The sequence below is a fragment of the Morus notabilis genome, unplaced genomic scaffold (assembly GCF_000414095.1).
Source record: "Morus notabilis unplaced genomic scaffold, ASM41409v2 Scaffold291, whole genome shotgun sequence".
Classification (NCBI taxonomy): Eukaryota; Viridiplantae; Streptophyta; class Magnoliopsida; order Rosales; family Moraceae; genus Morus; species Morus notabilis.
Genome location: NW_010359474.1, coordinates 37,540 through 64,809, shown reverse-complemented (window position 1 = coordinate 64,809; position 27,270 = coordinate 37,540). Strand labels below are relative to the sequence as shown.

The 27,270-nt window shown below is 35.6% G+C and overlaps 3 protein-coding genes across 5 annotated transcripts; 2 read left to right on the top strand and 1 right to left on the bottom strand.

The window, feature by feature from the left end:
* The first annotated feature begins 3,442 nt into the window (after positions 1–3,442).
* On the top strand, positions 3,443–7,265 carry LOC21385439. Its single transcript, XM_010094482.1, has 3 exons — positions 3,443–3,991; positions 5,181–5,348; positions 5,556–7,265. The coding sequence occupies exons 1-3, from the start codon at positions 3,443–3,445 to the stop codon at positions 7,263–7,265; spliced, it is 2,427 nt and encodes an 808-aa protein (XP_010092784.1).
* A 7,225-nt stretch (positions 7,266–14,490) lies between these two features.
* On the top strand, positions 14,491–20,058 carry LOC21385438 (UDP-glucuronic acid decarboxylase 6). Of its 3 annotated transcripts, none has more exons than XM_024163219.1 (13): positions 14,491–14,589; positions 15,219–15,339; positions 16,119–16,205; positions 16,379–16,466; positions 17,061–17,152; positions 17,743–17,807; positions 17,887–17,975; positions 18,351–18,428; positions 18,546–18,639; positions 18,991–19,057; positions 19,147–19,210; positions 19,319–19,359; positions 19,473–20,058. In XM_024163219.1, exons 2-13 carry the CDS (start codon positions 15,250–15,252, stop codon positions 19,656–19,658), a joined length of 1,041 nt encoding a protein of 346 aa, XP_024018987.1. In that variant the 5' UTR covers positions 14,491–14,589; positions 15,219–15,249; the 3' UTR covers positions 19,659–20,058. The 3 variants fall into 3 exon arrangements, with proteins under 3 accessions (XP_024018987.1, XP_024018986.1, XP_010092783.1); XM_024163218.1 differs by lacking the exon at positions 14,491–14,589 and adding an exon at positions 14,596–14,718; XM_010094481.2 differs by lacking the exon at positions 14,491–14,589 and adding an exon at positions 14,933–15,100.
* An 813-nt stretch (positions 20,059–20,871) lies between these two features.
* On the bottom strand, positions 20,872–25,508 carry LOC112090899. Its single transcript, XM_024163221.1, has 3 exons — positions 25,302–25,508; positions 25,100–25,142; positions 20,872–21,108 (listed from the first exon to the last, which is right to left on the bottom strand). The coding sequence occupies exons 1-3, from the start codon at positions 25,420–25,422 to the stop codon at positions 21,105–21,107; spliced, it is 168 nt and encodes a 55-aa protein (XP_024018989.1). The 5' UTR covers positions 25,423–25,508; the 3' UTR covers positions 20,872–21,104.
* Positions 25,509–27,270: the final 1,762 nt, after the last annotated feature.

The following is a 27,270-nucleotide window of genomic DNA, read 5'->3' as shown; positions in this document are numbered from 1 at the left end:
TATTTTCCTACCTAAATGTTTCTTTCGGGTGGTACTTTAAAATTTATTTATTCTTTTATTAGTTCTTTTTTACCCTTTTTTATTTTTATCTCTTCATTTTAGTCATTTTTTTGACTTTTTTTATTTATTTGTTTCATTTTAGTTCTTTTTTATCCATTTTTTCGCTACTTGCCATAAAACTTTATTTTTTAAAATTTTAGTTTCTTTTTGAGATTTTATATTCATTTATTATATGTTTTTAATAATAACACGGTAATTAAAAACTTAATGCATGATTATTTTCACGTGCATCGCACGTGTAATTAAACTAGTATATACACAACTTTAAACATGCATGTGAAGTACTTGAACCTGCATTTAAGCACATTTATATATATGTTGCATCTGCTATACGTATATTTGGTTTTCTTCGATGTATATGTCTTTGCATATAATGTTTGCACGGGTATGCTGCTTGGTTGCCAAACATAACCCATATATATACACTATAACCATGTTGTAAACCTAAACGATGGATCATTATAGTATTATATATATATATATATGTATATGCTGCTACCATGGGAGAAAAGTGAATATATTAATGCATAAGCACCATTAATGAAACTAAACTTCACTATCCCGACAAACTTTAGACCATACTTTCTTACATAGGATCCCACCTTATGAGGCTGTGATGTCTATGGCTTGCTTCAATTCTCCATGAAAAACAATTTCTTAATTACGCCTCTTTCGATGTCAGCGCACACAAAAAGTGGCTTTCCGGGTGCATGTGGAAACAATTTTCTTCTTCTCCCAATTAAGCACTAGAGAGAATACGTAAGCAAATTAGGTATCAGAAGAGAGGGAAAAGAAATGAAAAAGGCAAAGCAACAGGATTTAGGAAAAGCCATCATGTTTCTTTCCTAATAGATTTCAATTTATTAGATTTGTACAAAAACCAAATTAGAGATGAGACAAGGCCAAAGGAACACAAAGGGAATAGTGATTTTCTTGCTCTTTAACTAACTTTTTCTTTTCTTTTCTTTTCTTTGTACTATTTCTTTTTTATTTGATAAGCGCTTCAAAATCACTTCTCAGTTATCCCTTGACCCTTCCAACGCTTCAAGGAACGAATTCGTACAAATATTAGGACAGAAGCAATATTGGGTGGAAATCTAGGAAAACCCCACTTAGATCCTATTATAATCTGACAGACAATTTGTTTAATTTCTCATTAATATGTCTTGAATCTTCAAATTGAAAAGACCAATTACTATACTTTTTCACCACCACTTATATTTATCTTTATTTGGTTTTTAGATTTGGATTTTATTGTGCATGCACTCCGTTTAATTCGTTGATTTGAGTTTTTAATTTGAGTTATGTTAGTTTACTAATTCATCTCAAAAGCTTAAGCTGTTAGAAGGTGGGCCAACAATAGTTTTATACTTTAATACTCCCTCTCACGTGTGGACTGGACAATAGGCAATCGTGTGGGTAAATTAATTAGAAAGCCCAACATGTGAATATTTAAGCTTGATATTTATTAAAGACCCAACATATGATGACAATTTTAAATGAAGATAAAGAGTGTAATTACGGGAATTTGAACTCAAGACATCCCGCTCTGATACCATGTTAGTTTATCAATTCATCCCAAAAGCTTAAGCTGTTAGGAGGTGTGTCAATAATAGTTTTATACTTTAACAAGTTGAGATGTGACTTTACGTGAAAATTTTTTACCGTAGCAAAAATATTAAATGTGACTGTTTTTTAAAATTTTTTACTATAATAAAATTTGAATTCTTAACTCAAATCAGTAAAATGAACGAGCCTTAAATTATACAGAACCTCGACCAAAAGTACTTTTACAGTAATTGGGTACGTATTGGATGATATATTATTTGAAGTTTTAAAACTCAACCCTGAAAAGCTTGTCTTTGTAAGTCAGTACAAGATATTACTATGCAAATAGAGCGCCAATACAACTGAATCTCAAATTCACTTGGCTGATGTAGTCCCTTTTTATCTGTTCCTGCATGTAATGAAGCCAAATTGATTCAAAAACTAAACATCAACTTTAAGCCAAAAAGTAAAAAAAAAAAAATATATATATATATATATATCAAGACGTACGTTGATCATCAACAAATAATCAGATCACGACCACGCACACGTACGCAATCCTAAACAGTCTATTCCAAGTCGGACTTTTGTCTTCGTGCTCAATAGATATGCTTCCCTTCTTTCTCATTAACCAATCTGATCAAATTTCTTCCTTTAGAGAGGCATTTAAAAGACACACCAGGCCAAGAAGATTAGTCCACTAGCTTAGTACTAGAGGTAGTAATGCCTTTTTTTTCCCATTTATTACTCATGTATAATTTTTTTTTTAAGGAATATATATAAGAAAGCGATCAGTAATGAGCTCTTTACAACCTTAATATGGCACTAACTAATAATTAAAAAAGAGGGTTTGAACTCATTGGGCGTGTACATTCTTAGTTACTAGATAGCTAGCATAATTAAGACAGAAAAATAAAAAGTTTCAGACTACGAAGCAAGAGAATCTTATCGTACACTTCTTAAGGTTAATTAATTGGAGCTCTCATGATCTATATAAATGTGCGCATATATATATATATATATATATGCATGAGGTGCATCTAAAGTACTTTCCCATCGATAAGTATGATCCGACGTTGGCGGCGCCGCGCAGTCCACTTCGGTGGCGATAGAATATTTCAAAGAAATAAAAGGAAGAGTTATCTTTCACTTACAATTATGTATAAGATCATAAAGTAAAAAAGTAAATTTATACGATATCTCAAGATACAGTATAATTTCCATTCTATTCTTAATAACTCGACCATGTGCTAAAAAGTCAGCATATTGGAAATCGAGTTATATGTTGAGAATGCGATATTCCTTTTCTTCACTTATTTTTTGGCCTATGGAAGCATAAGTATGATATTCCACTTATAACAAAATAACAAACTTCGACGCACTTCCTATATCCGCATATGAAACAAAACTGCTATAACACGCAAAACATTTTCCACCAAACAAGCGATGAAAAGATATTGTAATGTAGAAATGGGAAAGACAAAAGAAAAACATGACTTTTATATGTTGAACGTGGCAATGTGCACGAGCCATTACTAATCAAATTCATCTTTTTTCCACCACTATATCATGAGCGTGTACTATAGTATGGTACAATATAGAATACAGATGCAAATGAAGTGATCGCATTTTCCATTAACTAGAAGTGGACCCACAAGAGCCTTCCACGTGGTTTCAATTAAATTGACTTCTCTAACATATATTTAAGTAGCCCCCAACTCAAGCACTACTAGCCCCGCACCATAATAACAGTTTCCTCTCCTCCAAAACAAGCATACTATCCTAGCCTCCTAGGGCACCGCTCATTGCATGCCCCATATTGCAATCAAACGCAATGGCATCCATTTTCGACTGCTCCGACGCCAGAGCCCGAGCCGCGTGGCGGGCCTGCCTCGCTGCGGCCTTCCGAACAGCTGCTGCTTGCGCCATAGTAGCCTGCGCCACCCTCTACGGCCCAGCCTCGTTCCGCGGCCTAGTGGGGTTCCCGGCGTTCTCCTACGTCACCGTCATCCTCATCGTCACGGATGCGTCGCTCGGCGACACCCTGCGGGGCTGCTGGCTGGCCCTCTACGCCACGGCCCAGAGCCTCGGCCCGGCCATGCTTAGCCTCTGGCTGATCGACCCGTCGCGGCTAACGAGGAGCGTCACCTCCCTGGCGGTGGCTCTCGGCGCCTTTGTAGTGGCGCTGCCGGAGTCCACACACTTGGTCTCCAAGCGCGTAGCTCTTGGACAGATTGTGATTGTGTATGTTATAGGTTTCATTAATGGAGACAAGACTGAGGCCGTCATGCACACCCTACGCGTGGCTGCCAGCACGGGCGTTGGGGTCTTGGCCTGCGTTTTGGCTTTGTTGCTACCATTCCCACGTCTGGCTTGTAAAGAGGTATATTAATTATCTAAACAACAAACATATATCTACATTATTATATATTTGTAAATATATATATATAAGTACATATGCATTATACACATCCTGAACCCCTGAACCTGGCAAACTTTATGCACGAACAGTTTACCACGTAACAGTGCTGCCAAAAGATGGATACTATATATAATCTGCCTATAACATCGTGAGACAGGCAGCAAGGCCCTGATCACTAATTTAATTTAAAAGGTTTTAGAGAAAGATGGAACGTGACGGGATTCAAGGGGCATTAATGCATGTTGTTGGTTTGTGTAACAATGCGAACATATATAGAGGATAATCTTATTAACTTACTTGGCATGTGTGGCTAATTTATTGTTCCACGTCGTACAAAAGCCATTTTCTGCCACCTAACTATTTGTCGCACTTTGCAAAAAGATCGAGAATATATTGTCACTCTACTTTTTAAAATATTCAAACATTACATGTAAATAAATAACTCTTGCTGAATTAGCTAGATCATATATACGTAAATGACTTTGGCTTGTATGTAATGTACCACTAATAAATTAAAATTTTCAATTTACATGTCTTCATGTGCAACAAAAAGAAGAAAATATATGAGCTTAATTAAATCAAAATAAGCTCTTTTAACGAAAGAAGTGCTACAGTAGTAATCAGCTCTTTTGATTTCAAAAAAAAAAAAAAAGTAATCATCTCTTTTATAACAAATGAATTTTCCTTAAAAATATTTATATTATATACGGAGCTAGATTTACCGAAACTGTTGTAATAACTAGTGGAGAGAAAAAAAAAAAAAAAAATATATATATATATATACATATGTGTGTGTGGCTATCATTTTTTTCGCCTTCCATTTTTGTGCCTACCAAATATCATGCATGCATTTTGACCAACAGCTTCGCCATATATGAGGGAAAAAGATTGCATCACTATCTGGAAGCCTATTCGAGCAAAGTGATTGTCTAGTCCATACTCACTAACCACCAATATTTCAATACGCATATTGATCATGAGTGACTATATAGTGTCTATGTATGTATTTGAAATATATAGCATAGCTAGTGGTGTACGGAAAACTTAGATATTGACATCATCTTCACTTCCGTTCTCTTAAAGATATATAACGTCCATCACGTGCTTATTTTTGTTCACATTACTCTAATGCTATTGTCTTTTTCTACAGGTGAAAGACAACTCCCACCTATTCGCTGAGAATGCTTCAGAGAGACTAAAGCACTTCGTCAAGGCCTTTACTGCAGGGGACAAAAATTCCGCTCTTGAATCAATATCTCAAGCAAAAGCCATGGCTGCCACGGGAACCAAACTTCTTCAAACTGTCAAACGCTTCCAAGTAAGAGAGAAAAAAAAAAATCCATTGACGTATTAATTAGAACATCATTTTTAACATTTCAAACATCAAAGAACAAATAATACCCGACGTATATATAATACCAAAAATTCGAATATGTATGAATATTAATTGTCATATATATATATATATATATATATGTATACACTAATCAAAGGCTTTTTTTTCTATAATTAATAATGTTTACAGGAAAGCATGTTGTGGGAGAGGCCTCCATTGAAATGCTTAAAACCCCGGTACTGCACTAACCCAGGAGACAGAATGCAAGAATTGGAAGTGCCTTTAAGAGGGTTAGAGATGGCTTTGACGAATACACGTTCATTTCCTGTCACATTCAGTACCCTTAATGGAGATCAGCTCAAAGATGGTCTCCAAATCACGGTGGAGAATAACAACACGATCAACCTTGTCACAGGCATACAAAACGATTCATCAATTAGTACGGTTCCTGAATCAACCGAACTAGATCAACAAACAGCTTTTCTCCATACCCTTCAAGATAATATGCCACAAACCCACAAGAACTTGCCCTCATTCTTCTTCCTTTTCTGCGTGAACCTAGTCCTTCCCACAAAAACACCAATTGTACCACCAACCAAAAGTACAACTGATCAAGATCAAGAGCAAAACGACAGTGCGTTTGATAAGACAATATGGACTAGTGTCATTCCCACCCTAAAATTGGCGAACAATCAAAGGCTTATGTACGCATTCAAAAGCAGTCTTTCATTAGGCCTGGCGGTGTTCTTTGGGTTGACCTACAGCAAACCAGATGGTTACTGGGCCGGACTCCCAGTGGCCATAAGCCTGTCGGCAGGGAGAGAAGCCACTTTCAGAGTGGCCAACCTTAAGGCCCAAGGCACCGTCTTGGGAACCGTGTACGGCGTACTGGGCTGGTTCCTCTTCGAGAAGTCCTTGCCCACAAGACTCTTCTCTCTCGTCCCTTGGTTCGTCTTCACAAGCTTTCTCCAGCGCAGCAAGATGTACAGCCAGGCCGGTTCTATCTCCGCCGTCATTGGGGCCATACTGGTATTGGGCCGAAAGGGTTTCGGCCCACCAAGCAAATTCGCCATAGCCAGAATCGCCGAGACCTTCATCGGACTGTCTTGCTCGATAATCGTGGACCTCCTTTTCCAACCCACGAGAGCTTCCGCTCTCTCGAAGATTCACCTCTCTAGAAGCATCCAGACTTTGCAAGAGTGCGTCAACTCGTTGACTTTTCAGTCAAACGCCAAACTCTCCAACTTGGACGCTAACAGAAAGAAGCTCAACATGTGCGTTAACGAGCTAGGGAAATTCGTTGGAGAAGCTGAGCTAGAACCAAACTTCTGGTTCATGCCTTTTCCTAGTGATTGTTATGGGAAGATATTGGAATCCTTGTCCAAAATGGTCGATCTCCTTGATTTCTGCTCTCGTGCTATGGGATTTCTTGATCAGCGAGGAAGAATACTGATTAATCAGGAAAGTATAATCACATCATTGGACGGTGATCTCGAGCTTTTCAAAGAACTTGTTGGTTCTTCCTTAAAATATGCTGAGGAGGTTAGTCGAATAAAGTCGTTGGCACTTCTCGAGAAGGAGCTTGAGAAGAGCAAGACATCGTACGACATCGAGCTGGGGAAGTCAGGGAAGTTGTCATTGGATGAAGATGAGATTGACAAGGTTGTCGGTTCTTATGTCCATCATTCGAGAGAAGTCGTTGAAAAGATTGATGATGATCGGGAGTTGAAGAGACAAATGGTTTTATGTTTGAGTGCTCTAGGGTTCTGCATGAGTGGGTTCATGAGAGAGACGAGAGAGATTGAGGATGCAATCAAGGAACTTGTTCAGCGGGAGAATCCCTCAAGCCGTGTTAATTTGTATGAAATCTCGTGTATGATACATGCTTTGAAGAAATAAATTATAATTAGCAAAAGTGACACGTTAATATTAATTGTTATTCTATATATTAATATGAATACCCGTTATCATATATGCTATAAAATAGCTATTACCTATTTCTTCAAAAAAAATAAAAAAATAAAAAAAATAAAAAGCTTATTACCTTGAAGCCAAGGATACCTGCCAGGATATTAGGCCTTCATCCTTAACGTTACTTTGCTTCTATAAAAATTTTAAGAGTATTTGTATTTGAAGACATAATTTGATCAGTAAATTGTTAATGGGCTATCATTTAGTGGGAGTAGCCTATGGGATGTGATATGTTGAAAATGAATTCTTGTCCACAGATGTGCTCTTTTTTCTTTTTTTTTTTTTCTTGAAGAAATAATCTTTTCACGAAGGACAAGGCGGGGTTCAGCTATAGGCCATCGTTTCACCACTTAGGTTGCCGTAGTCGATTTGTTTCCAGATTTTATGAATTCCACTTCTGTGTGTTTTATTTTATATATATATATATATATATATTATCACCTATACCTCCTGGATTTTGGGTCACCTCCACTTTGTCACCTAAATTTTAAAAATCTCCATTTTACTATCCTAAACTTTCATGAACTTCCACTTTGCTCATTTCATCCCAATTTCTGTTTAAAAGAGACGGAAAACGTCTCACGTACATAGTATTTGAGGGTAAAATCATAATTAAATTTTTGGTGATTTGCACCTATACTCCATAAACGTTGGTGCCACCCCCACTTTGTCCCTTGAACTTTAGAGTCCTCCCCACTTCGCCCCTTGAACTTTGGAGTGGCTCCCTAAATTTTGAAGTCGCCTCCACTTTGGGCCCTGAACTTTTTCATTGTTCCCTCCATACTATTTCAAACTTTGAACTTCTCTCATTTTAAAAAGTGTGGTATTAAATGACAAAATATTTTGCGAAATTTTTTGGAGATATTAGCAAAAAATCGATAAAGTGTTTTAGGATGAATTTGTATATTTTAGGTTAACTTTTATCAATATCGACATTTTCGTAAAATTCAGGTACTGTTATGGCTTACTACGAATCAAATCAATGAAAATAATTCAAATAGAAAACAAAAATGATAAAAAGGACATCAAACTGTGTCTAGAAAATCAAAGAAAAGAAAAAACCATATTGAGTAATCGGATTACTATGGATGCAAGTGAGCGGGTACCAATCTTAGTCAAGTAGACGAAGTAAAGTGAGAAAGATTCAAAGTTTGAGGTAGTAGGAGCTATAAAAAAATTTAGGGAACAAAATGTGGACGACTCCAAAGTTCAGGCAGCCAAGTGAGGACTTCAAAGTTTAAGGGGTATAAGTGCAAATCGCCAAAAATTCAATTACGATTTTACCCTCAAATACCATGCACGTACGTGAAACGTGAGACGTGAGACGTGAGAGATTGAGGCCTCGTTCATTTCACTACTTCGAGTTTTTAATTTTAAGTTTCTACAATTAAAAGCACTTAAAAATGTCATATTTAACTTTTTTGTTAAAGTTAAAAACTCTTAAAAAATATCACATCTTAACTCAAATTAAAAATTTAAATTCACTGAAAGAAGCGTGAATTTGCAATCTAGGAACTTGTTCAGCGGGAGAATCCCTCGAGCCGTGTTAATTTGTATGAAATCTCGTGTATGAATGCATGGTTTGAAGAAATAAATATTATATATAATAAGCAAAAGTGATACACTAATATACCCATGCCCATACACAACTTTTTGGCCTTTTTGTGTGATCAATACTATATTATATATGTGAATAACCTTTTACCATATTTGCTATGAAATAGCTTATTAGTTATTACCTTCAAGCTCAGTGATGCCTAGCAGGATATTGGGCCTTCATGGTTAACGTTACTTTTCTTCTACGAAATTTGTCAAATGGGGTGTAAGTTATTGAGAGTAATTCACGGGGTGTTTGTATAGGAATAAATTATTGTGCACTGAGGTTTTCTTTCCTTTTTTTCTTATTTTATATTTTTAACTAAAATAATTTATAATTTAACTTTTTTTTTTCCTCCGTTCTGACCATTAACCAAATGGTTTTTTATTATAAAGAATGCATTTCAAATGCTATCTATTTTATGTTTTTAACCAAAATAGTTTATAATTTAACTTTTTTTTTTTTTTTTTTTTTTTTTTTTTTTTTTTTTTTACTTTTCTCTGCTCTGACCAGCCAAATGGTTTTCTATTATAAAGAATGCATTTCACACTATATTTAGCTAGCAAAAAAAGGTAAGTATTTTATTCTTTCAAATAATAACAATTACTTTTTAAAAAAAATCAATAAAATTATTTATATTTTAACTTCAATAAATATTAAAAAAAATTTATATTAAGCTATAGAGAGTATGATTAGAGTGTCTCACCTAAAAATTATTAGCTAAAATAACTTTCTAACTATTTTAATTAAAATTTAGCTAAAATTTTGAGAGTTCATTGAAGATGTCCTTTAAATGATTATCTTTTAGATTTTGTATGTTCTATGAATTTATCAACAACAAAAAAATGGTGATATCAAAAATCACGATAAAGGGATTTAAGGATGCATAACAAATGTAGATGTCAGTTTTTCAGGAAAAAAAAAAAAAAAAAAATGAAGATTAATTTTTACAGAAAAAAAAAAAAAAAAAAAAAAAAAAAAAAAAAAAACAGGGATGTCAATTGTGCTCCTTTGTTAACAGGAATAATGGGTTTTACGTGTAGAGAATAAAAATGGGCCTACACGTTCAATAATAAAGAATAAAATAGGTCAAGACTTGAGATGAATTAAAATTAATAGGTAAATAGTTTACATAAATTAATAAATAGGCTAAATTACTGTTTTCATCCATAACTTGTCTGGTTATGAACCATAACTTGATAAGTTATTCACGGTTTTTGTCCATTACTTATCTGACTATGAACCATAACTTGACAAGTTTGTCCATAACTTATCTGATTATGAACCATAACTTAATAAATTATAACCTATTAATTTCTATAACTAAAAATTAACCTAAATACTTTCTTAAACTTTTTATATTAGTCTATTTTTTACTATTTTCGATAATGCTAATGCGCTTATAATACGGGCCGGGGAAAAAAAAAAAAAAAAGAAAGACTGGACATATGGTAGAAACATGAAAAAAAAAAAAAAAAAAAAAAAAAAAAAAAAAACCTGTGGCCGCTCCCAGGTCTCCACGACCACAACGTGGATTTCTCACCACTAAATACAGTCACGTGATGACAAGAATTTCCACAATATATATATTTATTAATATAAAATAGATTTTCTAAATTCAACCCACCCTTATGTTTTCAACGTTTATACATTTAAACACTTTTCAACCACATGCTTTAAACTGAAAAGGTTTAAAACACACTAATTTAAGCCTACAAACCAAATGAGATGGTAGATCGTGATCTTCAGATAATGCCAAGTAGTGCTCGTCCAAGTTTTGTCCGGACTAATGTCATAACTTGTCATATTTTTCATTCTCTTTTTTTTTTTTTTTTTGTCTAAATGAGCTTCTTTTTTTATCTAAAGTCTATCTTAGTTGTTGTTTGTCTAAAAAATTTCAACCATAATTCAAACTTTTATACAGTAGTATTTTCTCTTATAAAAATTATAAATTTATGTTTAAATTTATGAATCAAATGACACCTTAGTAATTTACCTCAATTTCACAATAAAATAACTTCAAGAAATTGTAATTAAAGATTGAACACATTAACCATTCTCGCATGACTTTTTTATTTATTTATCAAATTATCTATTTTTAAAAGTATTGGAGCTTGATAGATTCAACAGATATGGCATGGCAGAATAGAGAACGTGGTAGTCGTTGATTCATTGGAGAAACATTATTTAGGGAAGGGGGGGCTAATTTGCTAAGTTTGTGGAGTCGACTCAACATGACTTCCAATAAGGGTGAGGTTGATTAAATCCAAAGGGGACAGAAAAATAACGGTTTCTAGAGCCCCACTTCTTTGCCAAACAACCACAGTGATGCTGCAAAACCAAGAGAACAATGCAAAACGTAAATATTTAGGTACATTGGAAAGAATAAATAGACGATGCGAAGCTTGTTATTCTTAAGGGTTAGGGGAGAGATGCAGACTCTAGAATAGCTTGGATATATCACTAGAAATAACTCAGGAACTTTGCTCAAGATGAACTAAGGTCAGGAGATGATTTTAAGTGTTTTTGGAAAGTGATTGAAGGTTGAATGGTGATCAATGGTGATCAATATGATGAACATTTTAGTGGTTTATGATCTCAGGATCTGATCTTAAGGAGCTTTAAGAAAATTAGTTTTTAAGGTTAAAATTCGAGCTATGCTCTTATGTACTCATTCAATATCGTGTTTGTTGTAGAGAAAAGGGCTTTATTTATAGGTACATAATTAGTCTTTTGATTTCTATTATCATCACACACTTTGAATGCTTTATGTTAGTTCATTTTTGTATTGGTTTATTTTTGGCAAATTGGTTGAAAACTATATTTGGCAAATTAGTTGCAATTTGGCTGGAAGCTTAGCTGGCACAGCAAATAGGTGAGCCTTTTAAAGAAAGTCTGGTTGTCTGGTTTAAGGGCTGAAAATCAGAGGAGTTGATTGCTGAGATTGAAGAGTGGACTTTGGGAATTAATGGCTGGAAATTCTTTAGGCTGGAGGTTTTTTTTGTTTGTATTAGATATTGAACGGCAGCAATGGTGTGAATTTTTTATTGTATTGGGCTGAATGTATTCTCTGTCACAAAAAGTGTTACATTCAGGAGAAGTAAGACTCGTAGAGGACTCAAGGGGAGCAACAGCTTCTAAAAGGTTTTTCTATTAGTATTATTTTTTAACTTTGGCTGTCTTTTGTCAAAAAGGGGGAAAACTCTTAATTTTTTTTATCTTTTATCTTGTAATAAGTTTTTTTTGTTAGTTTTGCCAAAAATAGCCAAAGGGAGAGATTGTTAGTGCATTTTTGTATTGGCTTATTTTTAGTAAATTGGTTGAAAACTATATTTGGCAAATTGGTTGCAATTTGGCTGGGAGCTTGGCTAGCACAACAAATAGGTGAGCCTTTTAAGGAAAGTCTGGTTGTCTGGTTTAAGGGCTGAAAATCAGAGGAGTTGATTGCTGAGATTGAAGAGTGGACTTTAGGAATTAATGGCTGGGAATTCTTTATGCTCGAGGGTTTTTTTTGTATTAGATATTGAACGGCAGCAATGGTGTGAATTTTTTATTGTATTGGGCTGAATGTATTATGTGTAAAAAAGAGTGCTGAAAATGAAAAGGCTGCGTGTGTTCATGTGAGTATGAGATTGTAATGTTAAGAGTCGTTTGGTATGTTGCGACGGATTGTGAGAACACTTTTGAATTGGTTCTTCGGGAGAAGATTTCTTTGGTTTCGGGAGGAAACCGTCAAATCGAGTGGTGCTCGCTGATCAAGCTTTCTAAGGAGATTCTAGGCAATGGCAACATCGTCAAGGAGAGAGTCGTTGAGTGTGTAAAACCGTTCGGTCCTTTGTAATCTTTTGAACTTAATGGATTGATCACTGTCTGGGTGTGGCCTCGCAGAGTAGGTGTGCGCACCGAACTGTGATATCATTTTTTTGGTGTCCTTTACGTTTGTGCATTATTTTCCTGTATTGCTGCTTTACTGGTTTAATTTCAGATTTACTGTTAAAAATAGTGTTATAGAAAAGTGTTATAACACTCTCTGTGACACCAGTGACAAAAACATACCTAACACTTTATTCCATCAGACACTTAGAGAACAACCTCTACGCTTTATTCCATTTATAGCTTTGAGTTCTTGCTATTTTTTGTGTGTGGAGTATAAGAAACCCAGTAGTATGAAATGTAGACAATATAACTTAATTCTATCAGATTCAAGGTATTTCTAAGGTTTAAAAGACACTGTAAAGTGTTTAACCAAGCCAAGTGTTTCCTATTTACCATCTCTAAAGGTTATATTAGTTTTAAGTTTGTCTTACTAATGTTGTTGGTCTATTTATGGCAAATATAACTTGGCTTCAAAGCCAAGTGTAAGAGACTACCAGTGACAAATTACTTGATTCATGTTCTTTGAAACACGAGAATTTTGTCCTCTAACTAATGGGAAAGCTCTAAAACTTAGGCTTTAGGATTTTGGGTTGCCAAAAGTAAGAAGAAAGGTTATTGGGTTCTCATCATCTATCCATCCTTGAATCACTTCAAGGGAAATTATAATCTTTTTGTATAACAAAAAGATGAACACGTGAATTTAATTATTAACAGTCCACCAAATTAGGGTTTATGAGAGTTCTTCAGACCTAATTTGGGTCTATAAAAACATCTATCAACAATAATATTTTGAATGATTTATAATCATAGCCATCTAAGCTCTGGTTTATTTCACAATTTAAATCATAACTCAAACCTTTTACTATAATAATTTTTTTTTTTTTTACAAAACTTTAAATTCAACTTTTTTTACTACAATATTTTATCTCTCATATATTCACTTTTCAATTGAAATTATCAACTCGAATTCACCAAACGAGCGGGTCTTGAAAAAAGACAACGTTCATTTTACCAATTTGAATTTTCAATTTTAGTTTTGCTACAGTTAAAAGCTCTTATAAAAAGTCACATTTAACTTTTTCTGCTACAGTGAAAAGCTCTTACATAAAATCATATATCATCTCGAATTAAAAACTCGAATCCGGGAACTGAACGAGGCCTAAGAGCACGTTTAGTTCGCTGATTCGAGTTTTTAATTCAAATTGAGCTGTGACTTTATGTGAGATCTTTTTACTGTAATAAAAAAATTAAATGTGACTGTTTTTACTGTCATAAAATTTAAATTTTAAACTTAAATCGGTGAAATAAACGAGACCTAAATAATCAAGTTCACAAGATTTTAACAAAACGAACAATTCATATAAAAGAACACAAAATTTGACTTTACTTTCAACAAGCAGAATTAAAATATGTCTATGTCGATGACGGGTCACCTCAAATTACGGCCGAGTTGGAGAAGACAACGCCTCTTATCCTCGCCGTCCATTGCACCTACACTCTAAAAACAAGCCTAATCCATAAATGATCGAACGGTCAGATACACCCCTTTTAGTTATGCCATTTGTAGACAATCTGCTAAGAGACGTGGCACAGCTAGATACGTAAGCGTATGAAGACAAAAATGACCGAGGAGCACCTGCATCTTATTCCTGGACGCAGGAATAAAGTAATGAAGCATCTTATTCTGTCTTATAAAGCAAGCCAAGAAGGTTCTCCCTAGTCCCCACCCAGCAGTAGATACGTCCGCACATCTTAAAACAAGATTATTGCTTAATATCCGTAATTATCTCTCCCTAATCTCATCTTTTAATCTTCATCAACTTAATCCCATCTTCCAAATCGGCAAAACCCAAAAGTATTTAAACCAAAAACCCTTATCAACACCCAAAATTCTTAAATCATTGTGAGGTAAAAAAAAAAAAAAAAAAAAATGCTGCTGAAAGTCTTAATTCCCCGTTTTTTTTTTTTCCTTTTCTTTTTAATTTCGTTTGGTTTTAATAGTTGGTGTGGCTCCTGTTTTAATCATTGTTACCTAGGAGCTATCATGATGGCCTGAACTTTCCTTGAATTTGAAGGCTTTTATTTGTTTTAATTTAATCAAATTATAATCGTACTTCTGGTCTAAATTTCATCGTTTGGTGTAACAAATTTCGGTGTTTGCAATTTTTTCGGGACTATAAATACGAGTTTCTGATAACGGATCATTGTGGATCCAAATGCCAATTAGGGTTTTTACTTTTTTTTGTGTGCTTTTCTTCCGAGGCTAGTTTTCGGTTCCGCATTGATTGTTGTAAGAAAACTTTGTTCTGTACTTTAGAAACATAGAAATCAAATGGACCTTAAAATTCAATATTTAGGCGTGTAATTAATTATTCAATTTTTTTTTCTTTTGGGAATTTTCTGAATAGGTTTGACGGTAAAAGAGCGGATCTCGGCAAAATGGCAAACAATTCATCCAACGGAAGTCACCAGACCACACCAAAGCCACCTCCACAGCCTTCTCCTTTGCGTAATTCCAAGTTTTTCAAGGTCTGACTTTGGTTATTTGACTATTTGTTCTTCTTTTTTCTTCTAGATTATATATATATATATATATATATATACATATTATATTGTAATTACACTATATTTTACGTCTTATTACATTTGTGTTCTGTTCAAATTTAAAGATTTGCATCGTGATCGTGATATGAATTTCTCTTGGTCTTGGTAGTTGCCTCTCTTTGTAGGCATTTATTGCTAGAAAATTTATTTATTTTATATATATTTGCTGGGTAATGTTACACGTGTTCATTTTAAATCCAATCTTGTTTCTGGGTTATCCAGTTTTCTTTGTACTATTATCAGCCCGCTATACCATTTTCATTTGCATAGTTGGATCATCAGATCAGAGCTGTCTCTACTCTCTGCTAACAAAAAAAAGGGTAGTATAGATACTTGGTTGATTGTTTTCAATGGATTTGTGTATAAAAAAGATCTGTTTTAGGGGAAGGAGTTCATGCATCTTTGTTATAGTTGTGTTTTAGGCATGACGCATCTCCCAAAGTACGACAATCAACAAGTTAACAGTGCTCATTTTTTTCTTAGCTAGTATAATTTGCTAGATCTGTAAGACCATGAGTGGTTTTCTGGATTATACAAGATCTTTTATGCTTCAGCTATTATGTCTTTGTTACATGCTCTTGTATGTGCTTTGCGCTTGAATTTTGGTGAAGCCTTTTTTTTATGCCATTAGATGTTAAAACTTGAATTTATATCATTATTTATTTATTACTTGCATCTTTAGTTGATTGAGATGTTAATGGCAGTCCAATATGAGAATTTTGGTTACTGGAGGAGCTGGCTTCATTGGCTCTCACCTTGTGGACAGATTGATGGAAAACGAAAAGAATGAGGTGAGCGTCTTCATCTTTTGGCAGGCTTAGTTCATTGTTGATGAATAATTAGTAGATCCAATCTAAATATGATGCTTTATGTGCGACAATAAATGGGACGGTATGCAATGAGTGAGTTTAAATTAAGAATAAGATGATCTAATGTCATACTGATTGTAGTACTTTCTACTCAGGTAATCGTTGTTGACAACTTCTTCACCGGTTCAAAGGACAATCTTAGGAAATGGATTGGCCATCCCAGATTTGAGCTTATTCGTCATGGTATTACTTTTGTATCTTTCGTTGCTACACGTCTTAGTTTGAAGATGTTGTATGAAAAAGCTCCGATATCGAATAGTCTCGTCATCTGGCAAACAAAATGCAGTGGATTTTAAAACAAATCCAGTTGTTCATGGTTTCTGTACTCCATGTGAATTTTCTAAACTCATCTTTAATTGATGAGCTAATATGGTGCTATGAGTTGATTTTGTTAGGCTTTCCCTTTGAACTTGTTAAATTGTAAAATAAAATAAAAAGGTCATTTATATCGGTGAAAAGCTTCTCTTAATAATGGTATGCTGATGCCAACTATCGTTTATGTTTCCTATTTTTTTTCCCTTTCAGTCTGCATTCTTGAAAAATCCGACTTCCATTTTTTTTTTATATATAATTGCAGTTCTTGTTTGCTCTGCTGCTATATCGATTCTGCATTCTTGAAAAATCCGACTTCCATTTTTTTTTTTTTTTTTTTTTAATTGCAGTTCTTGTTTGCTCTGCTGCTATATTGATTATTACGATGGACCACCACAGATTTTGTCTATTATCCTTAACTAGTTCATGGTGATGAGTTGATATCATTTTCATTTTTCTATACAGATGTTACTGAAACATTGTTGGTCGAGGTTGATCAGATTTACCATCTTGCTTGCCCAGCTTCGCCAATTTTCTATAAATATAATCCTGTAAAGGTGCGCACATCTTTAAAGCTAAATATCACATATTGGTGTATATAGTCCATGCTTCCACATACACCTAACTCATCACTTTTAAAGTATTCTTTTAAGTAAATTAAGCATCATTGTTTTAGTCAATACTTCCCATTACATATCTCATCCAAGATCAAACATAATCGCGTATCAAAATTTTAAAATGTCTTCTTTTTTTCTATGTATTGGCAGATTGAGTTAATTGTAATTTGCTGTGTAATATCTGCAGTTGCAGCGTTTTAAACTTTGCATCTTATCTCTTGTGAAAAGCTTCCATTTCTAAATTATAGAATACTTGAGTGGGTTATATGTTTGAAATTTGAAGTCCCGTAAAAAAAGGCTGCAACTGGCAATACATTAAAACTTGACAACTTTCATCCGCATACGGACATTGGACAACAGAGAGTCTACAAGCATTGACTGTGTTGACCTGGGTCTTTAATGAAAGATCATTATGTTAATACTATGATGCACATAAACATACGTGGTACAAGAAACATGCCATCTTCCAGACCACCTAAAGATGCACCGTAAGATGCAAGCTAACATGATAATTTATAACATTTGAACAGACAATAAAGACAAACGTGATTGGCACACTGAATATGCTTGGACTTGCTAAGCGAGTTGGAGCAAGGTGAGGCAACTTGATTTTACATCCATCTATTCATTTGTGCTACATGAACATTTCATTCAAATAAGATGTTGCTGAGCAGGATTTTGCTTACATCAACTTCAGAGGTATATGGTGATCCTCTTGTGCATCCCCAACCTGAAACCTACTGGGGTAATGTTAACCCAATTGGTAAGTGTCATCCGTTCTGCCGTGTTATGGTTTACCTAAATTCATCATGGTATAAAGATTATGAATTCCTTTTAAGTTTAACAACTGAAAAGAGAGGAATAATGTTTGAAATCCTTTATACCTTCATCATAATCTATGAAAACTGCTTAATTGGCATCTGCATTTAACTAACATCTCGTGATAGTATTTTGGAGGTCGTTTTTCCGTACTCTGGCATCACGACCCTGACATGTGAGCCTTGCTCTCATAGCATAACTTGGCTTAGTTGTCTTAACAGACTGCCGTGAATGCAAGAAAACAGCTATTGTGTCTTAAGGGTCTATTTTTAAGTTCATGAAAAAGTTCTCATTACCTTTTACGCTCTTAAAACTTTAGGAGTCAGAAGCTGCTATGACGAGGGGAAGCGTGTGGCTGAGACCTTAATGTTTGACTATCATAGGCAGCATGGAATAGGTAATTGTCTTTATTAACTATTCATTGGCTTTCTCTTTTAATTTTCCAATGAAAGTATTGCATCTCCATTGTACTGATTTTTTGACATATTTTACTAACTTTCTTCTCTTTGAAAAGAAATTCGGATTGCCAGAATCTTCAACACATATGGACCACGGATGAATATTGATGATGGCCGTGTAGTCAGCAATTTCATAGCGCAAGCACTCCGGTGAGTTACTAGTTTGGTTTTATGGCTTTAGTTCCAGAGGTAATCTTGTTGCTTGCCTTGTGTTTCAAAGATAAAGACCATGATATTACTTTTACCAGAGTATTGATGGAAGAACCTTTCTATGATATGTGCAATATCATTTTATATCGTAGCATTAACTAGTTTCATTACATGGAAACCTTATAAAAGCCAAAAAAAAAATGTTTTTAATGTGCATGCGTGATGCATCTGATAAGGTTGATAACTCTCAATTGTTAAATTGCTATCTTATAACTAGCTAAAATCTCTCGCTCCTCGGTTGATACTCTGGCTGCTTTTTGAGACTCTGACACACTGTTTTGAACAATGCAGTGATGAACCTTTGACAGTCCAACTTCCTGGAACTCAAACTCGCAGTTTCTGTTATGTCTCTGACATGGTATGTGAAACTCTTTTTCCCCCAATTTCATGGCATGTACTGCTAGGTACCTGATTATCAAAGACTAATTATTATTTAAAATGTTTTAGGTTGATGGCCTAATTCGCCTTATGGAAGGAGAGCACACCGGGCCCATCAACATTGGAAACCCAGGTTAATCTCACTTAACTTCAATGGGGATACATATTCAGCAAGACTTAAGTCACAACCTCCTAGTTATTTGTTTAACATTAATTTAGTCTATTTCTTTCACTTACTCAGGTGAATTCACAATGCTTGAACTTGCGGAGACTGTGAAGGAGGTGAGTTTCTCTTCGCTATGTTAGTTCTTCAAGTACTACAGACATAAAGCCAGGCCGATTTAAGAATTCTTGAAAGGGGTTTATATCGGTTGCCCAACAATTTACATTGACAGCTGATCAATCCCAACGTGGAGATAAAGACTGTGGAGAACACTCCGGACGATCCGCGGCAGAGGAAACCCGACATTACAAAAGCAAAAGAATTGCTGGGATGGGAGCCCAAAATCAAGTTACGGGAAGGCCTTCCCCTCATGGAGGAGGATTTCCGACTAAGGCTTGGAGTGCCCAAGAAGAAATGAATGTCCATAGCTGCAAACATATATATATGAGCATGGATAAAGCTCTCGTTCATGGAATTTTCCATTCAACGTAGCAATTGGAGTGCTCTCTGTGTCCAAAATATGCACGTCTTACTATGTTTTCATGTTGCCAAGTTTTCATTTCAATTGTGCCCTTTCTAGGAAATAAATGGTGGTGACTTGTGTCTCACACATTTCATTCATAATTTCAGCTTCTTCTTTCTTTTCTGTTTTTGTCACGAGTGGCACATGGATACTGTGATACTCTACAATCTGGCGGTCGCCATTGGTATTTAGTTATTGAAGGCCTTGTTCTCATGTCGAGTCGATGCTTATGTTGTATGCTGCTTGTTACAAAACCAGTTTTGTTACCTTAAATAACAAATCAACATTTTTTTTAGCCTCATCTCATAATTCCTTTCTCAAATTTCTGAACCATATAATTTTTTGTTGAACGTCCGATGCTTCTAAATGTTATCGTCTTACATCTCAAAAATGAGTTGCGTTACTCGGGGCAAGCTCCTCATGGGAAACAGCATTTAAAAGGTCTTTGAAGGACCTCTTAAGAGGCTTAAAGCTTAGATCTTATATCAGTTTGCTCATTGTTTAAGCAGGGCATAACCCATACAGTTATAGATTTTGAGTCAGCCATAAGGAAAACATGTAAAAGAAAGTAAGTGCTTAACGATTTAATGCATTTGATGTCAAAAATGCAGCTGCTTCATAATTGATAATTCTGCTTCCCGTAATTTTTTTTTTTTTTCCTGAGTCTTGCTTCCAGGAATATCACATCTAATAGACCTACTTCCAAGCTGATTGAAATTGCATTTTTTATATTTTTACAATCAAAACTATGCCTTCCTTCAGATAGTACATGTAATTGGTGCCAAAACGGACGGGATGTGGATGTCAATCATCTTCTTGGTAAGTTAAATATACATCCTGAATTATATTTAATAGATAACACTCAATTAAAAGTAGCACTTCAGACGTGCCATCCGATCACGGTTCACACGAGCCAATACTTGGGTGATTTCATCTCAATGATTTTCCTAGTGCTTGTGTTTTGACTGCCAAGCCGCTTTGATACTCTTATCAATCGGACGAATGTAATATTTCCAGATAACCGAGAACATATACCAGACTTTTGATCTTTAGCAAAGAGACAAAGGGACTAGATTCAATAGCCGTAAAGCAAAAACAAACGAGCATAAAGACATCCTCAAAATTCGGTTTTGATTTATTATTGACAAGACCATCAACTGCATGGCATGACATAAAACATGAACAAAAGTATTTATTCCTTAATGAAAACTCTCAAGTCAACAGCATAAGAAAACCAAAAGAGTTCCAAGAAAATCTCTCTTTCTGTTATTATAAGCCATAAAAACTCTAATTCCACCATGTCCAATTTGCAGGGATGACACCAATACCAGCATTCGCAAATCACCTACCAAAAAGGAAACATATGTTATTGTTGTTGATACAACTCATAAGTCACCACCAGACTCAAATCTGTACATGAATCAACATACTATTGGCAAATGTAGGTCGTGTTTTTCGCATACCAGGAAATACAAACAGGACCACTGTAACAGAATCAGATCATAGAGGGGAAACAGCCAAAGAAAACAAGAAACATTCATATTTGCCGCAACATATCAATGCCACAAAATCTTACAAGAAGCCAAAACTTCATTTTGCAGTTCATTAGTGAAGACAATAGTCCCACCTGTAAATGATTTGACCACAGGCTCTACTCTTGCAATTTGAAACCCAGTTACCCAACGCATGAGAAAAGCATACGCAGCTCAGCATACTAAATCATCTCCTAACATCCCGGATAATTTTGAGCACCAAATCATTTAAATAAACAAAAATGCTAAACCGAATGAGACTAAAGTGCTACTCGAGTATTGCCTTTCCATTTCCCCAAGAGTAAAATGTGGGCTTACTTTTTATAATATTAGTTCAGTTGGAGCTAAACACCGATGAGAAATAAACACTTGAGTGGTACTTTTAGCCCAATCGGGCTACACAGCATTGCTTACAAACAAAAAGGCTAAACAACCCAATTGGGTAAAAGTACTACCCAAAGTTGTCTTTCCATTTACCGAAGAGTAAAAAGTGGGCGTATGATGGAAACCTCTAGATTAATGAAGGACGAATTACACACACAGGTGATTTTTCGAGAGAATCACCGTCTCTCCTCACAATTCTATACAATCCCAAAGTTCCCTCACCTCTCGAGGCCCTCCTCTTATTTATAGGCCCCTCTACTAACAAACTAACTAAATTCAGTTATCACCAGAAATGCTTCCTCAACAAGATTCCTCGACCATCCACGTCAGCAACTAATCACTAAACTAATCTGTTAGGATCCTAGTTCCTAATGCAAGGAATTGAGCTATTAACAGGGCTGAGAGTAGACAATGGCCGTTTTTATTGAATACCAACACTGCTATTACATCAAGAGCTTCAGTAAGCTCTGAGATTAATGGAAAATGGAAGAAAATTACAAGTATGCAGGAAAGAAAGATAGAAGGGATTTTCGAGGAATCCCTAACCTCCCAGTGGTCAATCCAAGCAGCAAAATCGATGATTCCCCCATACTCCCCCTGCTCCCCCATATATCCACCGATACTCTAACCAACTTCGCACACCTCCCCATATGGGCCCTCCGTGCGCTCTTCCCCCGTTCTATCTCAGTTGGGCCTGGGCCCTTCTCAAGTCCTCTCTTGGGCCTCCAAACGTAAACCTTCCGCACCGGAGGTCTAACATAATCACTAAACTATAGACCAGTTCCTGGTTCTTATCATTACCCCCCATTCACAGAACCTTGTCCTCAAGGTTCACGTGACCGCTCCTGGCGCCGCCGCTTGATCGCCATGTTCTTCCTCAACTGTAGCTTCAACTCCATCCCCATCTTCTTCATCCACCGCGGCAATGAGAACCTGCAGTTGTGGTTTTGTGCAAACATGTCCGAACCGCCATTTCTCCTCACACCGGAAGCATAATCCACGCTCCCTGCACTGCTGTAATTCAGCGTCAGAAATTTTCATCCTGAAGCTGTCTTGTTTCCTCATGGACTGAGAAAAACCATTTTCTTGGCTCTTGTTGACCGACACGCCCGATTGACTAGAGTTGGTATGTGTCAACTATGGGGATCCCTCATTTTTTTCCACCAGTTTCGGTGGATTCCAGCTGGAGCCACTACCCAGCCAGCTGGAGCAACTTCCTGTAATTCCTCCACGCGTTGAGTTCTGAAAAATCCAGCCCCTTCACCACTTGTTCCAGCCCGTGAAGTCCTCAACATCTGGGCCCGCTCAAGGGCCCAATTCTTTTCTTCATTTTTTTGGGCCAAATCCATCAGCTGGACGAGAGAGGCAGGCTTCACCATACGGACTTTTGCCTTGATTTCCTCGGCCAGACCATTCGAGAAGGCTCCCATTAGAAACTCCTCGTCGGCTTCTCTCAAAGGGGACGCGAGCAGTTCGAATTTCTCACGAAATTCAGCCACCGATGAGTCTTGTCGCAGAGCAATCAAAGCTTCGTAATGGTTGCCAGTTTGCAAAGAACGGAACCGCTGTATCACGGACTCCCTGAATCTCAGCCATGAAATGTGACCAGATCTGGATTACAACCACTAGAACCAATTCACCACCTTCCCTTTGAGACCAATAACCGCCGCCGCCACTCATTCTGTCTCCTCGACGCCTTGGACCTGGAAATATCGCTCAAGCCGAAACAACCAGCCGAGCGGATCATCACCGCTGAAAAGAGGGATCTCCATTCGGCGAAATCTTGATTCTCCGCCACTCAGTGCTGAACCATAACCGGGGTGAAATGCTGCCGCCGTCGCGCCACCGCCTTCAACGTCGTTTGCAACAGAAGCCCCAGCCAGCTCTGCCGGTGGATTCGCTTTGCTCCCTGACCTCATCCAATCGGTAAGCTCCTTCATGTATTCCTTCACAGCTCCCATGTCCACCGAAAGCTGTCTAACGACTTCTTTGAGTTCTCCGACGTCTTTCTCCACAACTTCCACCCTTCCATCCATTTTTCCGACTTTTGAAGCTACCATTCCCAGACGGAACTGCTCTGATACCAATTTGACGGAAACCTCTAGATTAATGAAGGACGAATTACACACATAAGTGATTTTTCGAGAGAATCACCGTCTCTCCTCACAATTCTATACAATCCCAAAGTTCCCTCACCTCTCAAGGCCCTCCTCTTATTTATAGGCCCCTCTACTAACAAACTAACTAAATTCAGTTATCACCAGAAATGCTTCCTCAACAAGATTCCTCGACCATCCACGTCAGCAACTAATCACTAAACTAATCACTAAACTATAGACCAGTTCCTGGTTCTTATCAGCGTACTTTTTACTAATAATAGTAATAAATTAACTTATCCCTGTCAGGCTATATAGCATAAAAACAATATTTAGGCATTGTAAAGTGATTAAGACGGTTACATATTCAAAACGGTAGTACCAGTGACTAGTTAGGCACAAAAGTGATTCCCTTGTGATTCTAGAGTTCATTATCTCCCGAGCTAGAAACTTATGCCATGTTTGTTTCAACAACTCAAACTGTTAGTTATGATTCAAACTTTAGTTCAGGATTCAAATTGGTGTTTGGGAAAGAAAAATTGAAGGACAATACAAACCATTAACAATGGTTCAAACCCTTGATTTTTAGAATTCACCTCCCCTCTAAATTCTAACAATTGTTGTCAACAGTTCAACGATTCCATATTCTACTTTTTCTCTCTTCAATTTCAATCTTAAAAATGTCATAACTTCTTCATTTTAATTCCGAATGAGATGGATTTTTTTAATGTGTTCATAATGAAGAAATGAACAAATCCCCACCCATATTGCATATTTTTTAATGTCATTTACAATATGGTTTTATAAGATTTGTTACAAAACTCTAATGACAGTTTTCAACCTTTTATCCAAACACAATTCAGATTTTATTCCCGATTCAAATTACAATTTATTTACATATCCAAACACCGGTTCAAATAAAAAAATCACCACAATTCAGATTCTACAGTTCTAATCAAAAAGGTTTAAATCTCTGCAGTTTGAGTTGTTGAACCAAACAAGCCATTACACATTATACAGCTAAAGTTAAAGCTAATCTGGGAAATTCGTTGCTGTGCAGTTTTCAAGCAAACCAAGTGTCTCAATCAGTTTTAATCAAACATGAATGCCAAGAAACTCAAATTTCGAGCATAATATTAAGCCGGGAAAAGAAATTCAAGCATAAGAAATTTCTGTACGCGTGCCTAATGCAAATAAGATGATAAAAATTGCGCCTGTTACAACTATTTTTGGATTGAACATCATCAACATTATATTAAGCATTAAAAAAAAGAAAAAGAAACTGGCAATTTAAAATCTAGGGTTTTGAAAATTGGAGAAATACCTCTTGTGTCGCTGGACGAAAGGCGAATTCTTGGCATCTTCCTCTGCAGATTATCAGTTGCAAAAAAGTGTCAAGAATCAGGATGGCTTTTGAATTTCAACAATTAAGAAAGCGATACAGATTACGGCAGAACTGGGAAGAGATTACCAGAAAAAAATACACACACACATATATATATAGAGAGAGAGAGAGAGAGAGTTACCAGTGAGGCCAAGAGTTAACTTGGTGATGATTGTTCCGGTGATGGCAAAGCCAACGAGGAAAGGCCAGTTCCTGTTCCATTCCCGCTTGAAGAACACCGGCCATGGGTCGAATTTCGGCATTTTTTTTTCCTCTTTTCCAATCCCTCGCTCACACAGTGTCTGCGTTTTGGGGATGACTCGTGATTTGGGGGTGGCTGTGAAACTGAACTACTTAAGGCTCACCCTTAACGCGTCTTGGATCGACGATTTGGGATGGTCATGGGCCCTAAATTTTCATGTTGGGTGGGCTGGACTAATTGGTCCATGGCGAAGGGTCCAGTTAGTAATCTTACAAATTTGTTCCTGTGATGTTTGGTAGAGGGATTCGTTTCTTGATTCGAATCATAATTCGTAATTCGTTACAGTATTTTTTTCTCATAAAAAATACACGTAAATCAAAAATAATTCGAATCATATGGTTTAAATCCTCCAACCAAACTAATTTCATGTATCATATATGTCCATTTTACAGTGACGAAACAAAAGAATTTTCATCAGTCGTGATATTTGCATATAATTCTGTAAACTAATCTGTAATGAAATTTATATCTTTTCTAATTATCTTTAAAATCAGTAAATTCATAACCATGCATATAAAAAAGAATATGTTCATAATTATATTATATGAATAACTATAAAACGGACAAATTGACAATATTATTGAATTCAAAACAAATCTTAAACTTGGGATTTAAAAATGATCATTTCATATAATTACTTCATTTTAAAAAAAATAATAAATATATTTTAAATCAGAGACAATACAAATACCAATATTGATCTATATGGCCTCAAATTATAGGAAAAGTGCGACCTTGATAAACAAAGGAGGTTCCACGCTTAAACTTAAAGAAAACACTAAAGAGAAATAGATGTTATATCGTGTTTGAGAATTGGACAATCAAATTACACCAGACATCAGAACACACATAGCTCTAGCTAAACCTCTACATTGACTGAAAAATCAATCTATCAGAACTGAGAGAAACTCGTAGCACCAAGACCATATCAAACACTGCTAAAGAACAAAAATGTGAACTGAAAAGGCAATATTAGAGTAGACAACGGGTCAAAATATGACAACTCGACTAAGAAAAATATACGAATTTCACATATTAGAGTTTTTTTCTAGTCTGAACATGATACGAAATTTTTGCATACATCACTTTCATATTCAACCAAAAATTTATATGTACCTGACCAAGGGATTAAAAAATATATATATATATATATTATACATCGTATAGTTTAAACTGAGAATAGTTACGGTTTTATACACTATATTTTGAGTTTATTTTAAGTGTTCTTAAAATTGTACTTTCAAATTTTAAATTCATACCTTTTATAGGTTAACGGTAAGTTTTGACATTTAAATTGACAAATTTACCTTTTATATAGATAATAATGCAATGAAACACTAATCCATAATTTTACATTTTCCAACAGTTTGAATTGCAATTTTTATGGGTTTTTTTTTTTAAAACAATTATCTTCACTCATGAACTTTGAGTGTTCTCAGTTTAGCCTTGAGTTTTAAGAACTCTCAATTTACTTTTTAAATTTTGAATTAGTCTGTAACGCTTTTAAGAATTAAACATGTTTAATTATGTTAATTGTGATTTATTAGTGTGACTAAATTTAATTTTTCTTAATTAATTAAAAACTTTTAAACTTACTTTTAGTATTTATGATTTCACCCCGGAAGTATGTGAAAATACATGCTTCCACCCCCTATACTTTTATTTGTCTCTCCTCATTATTTTTCCCTATTTTCTTTTCATTTCTCTTCTTTTCCTTATTTCCTCTCTCTCTTTTTCTCTCGTTACTCTCTCACTCTCCCTCTATCTCAACCTCTCTCTCTCTTTCTCTCTCTCTCTCACTCTCCCTCTATATATATATATATATATATATATATATATATCTCTCTCT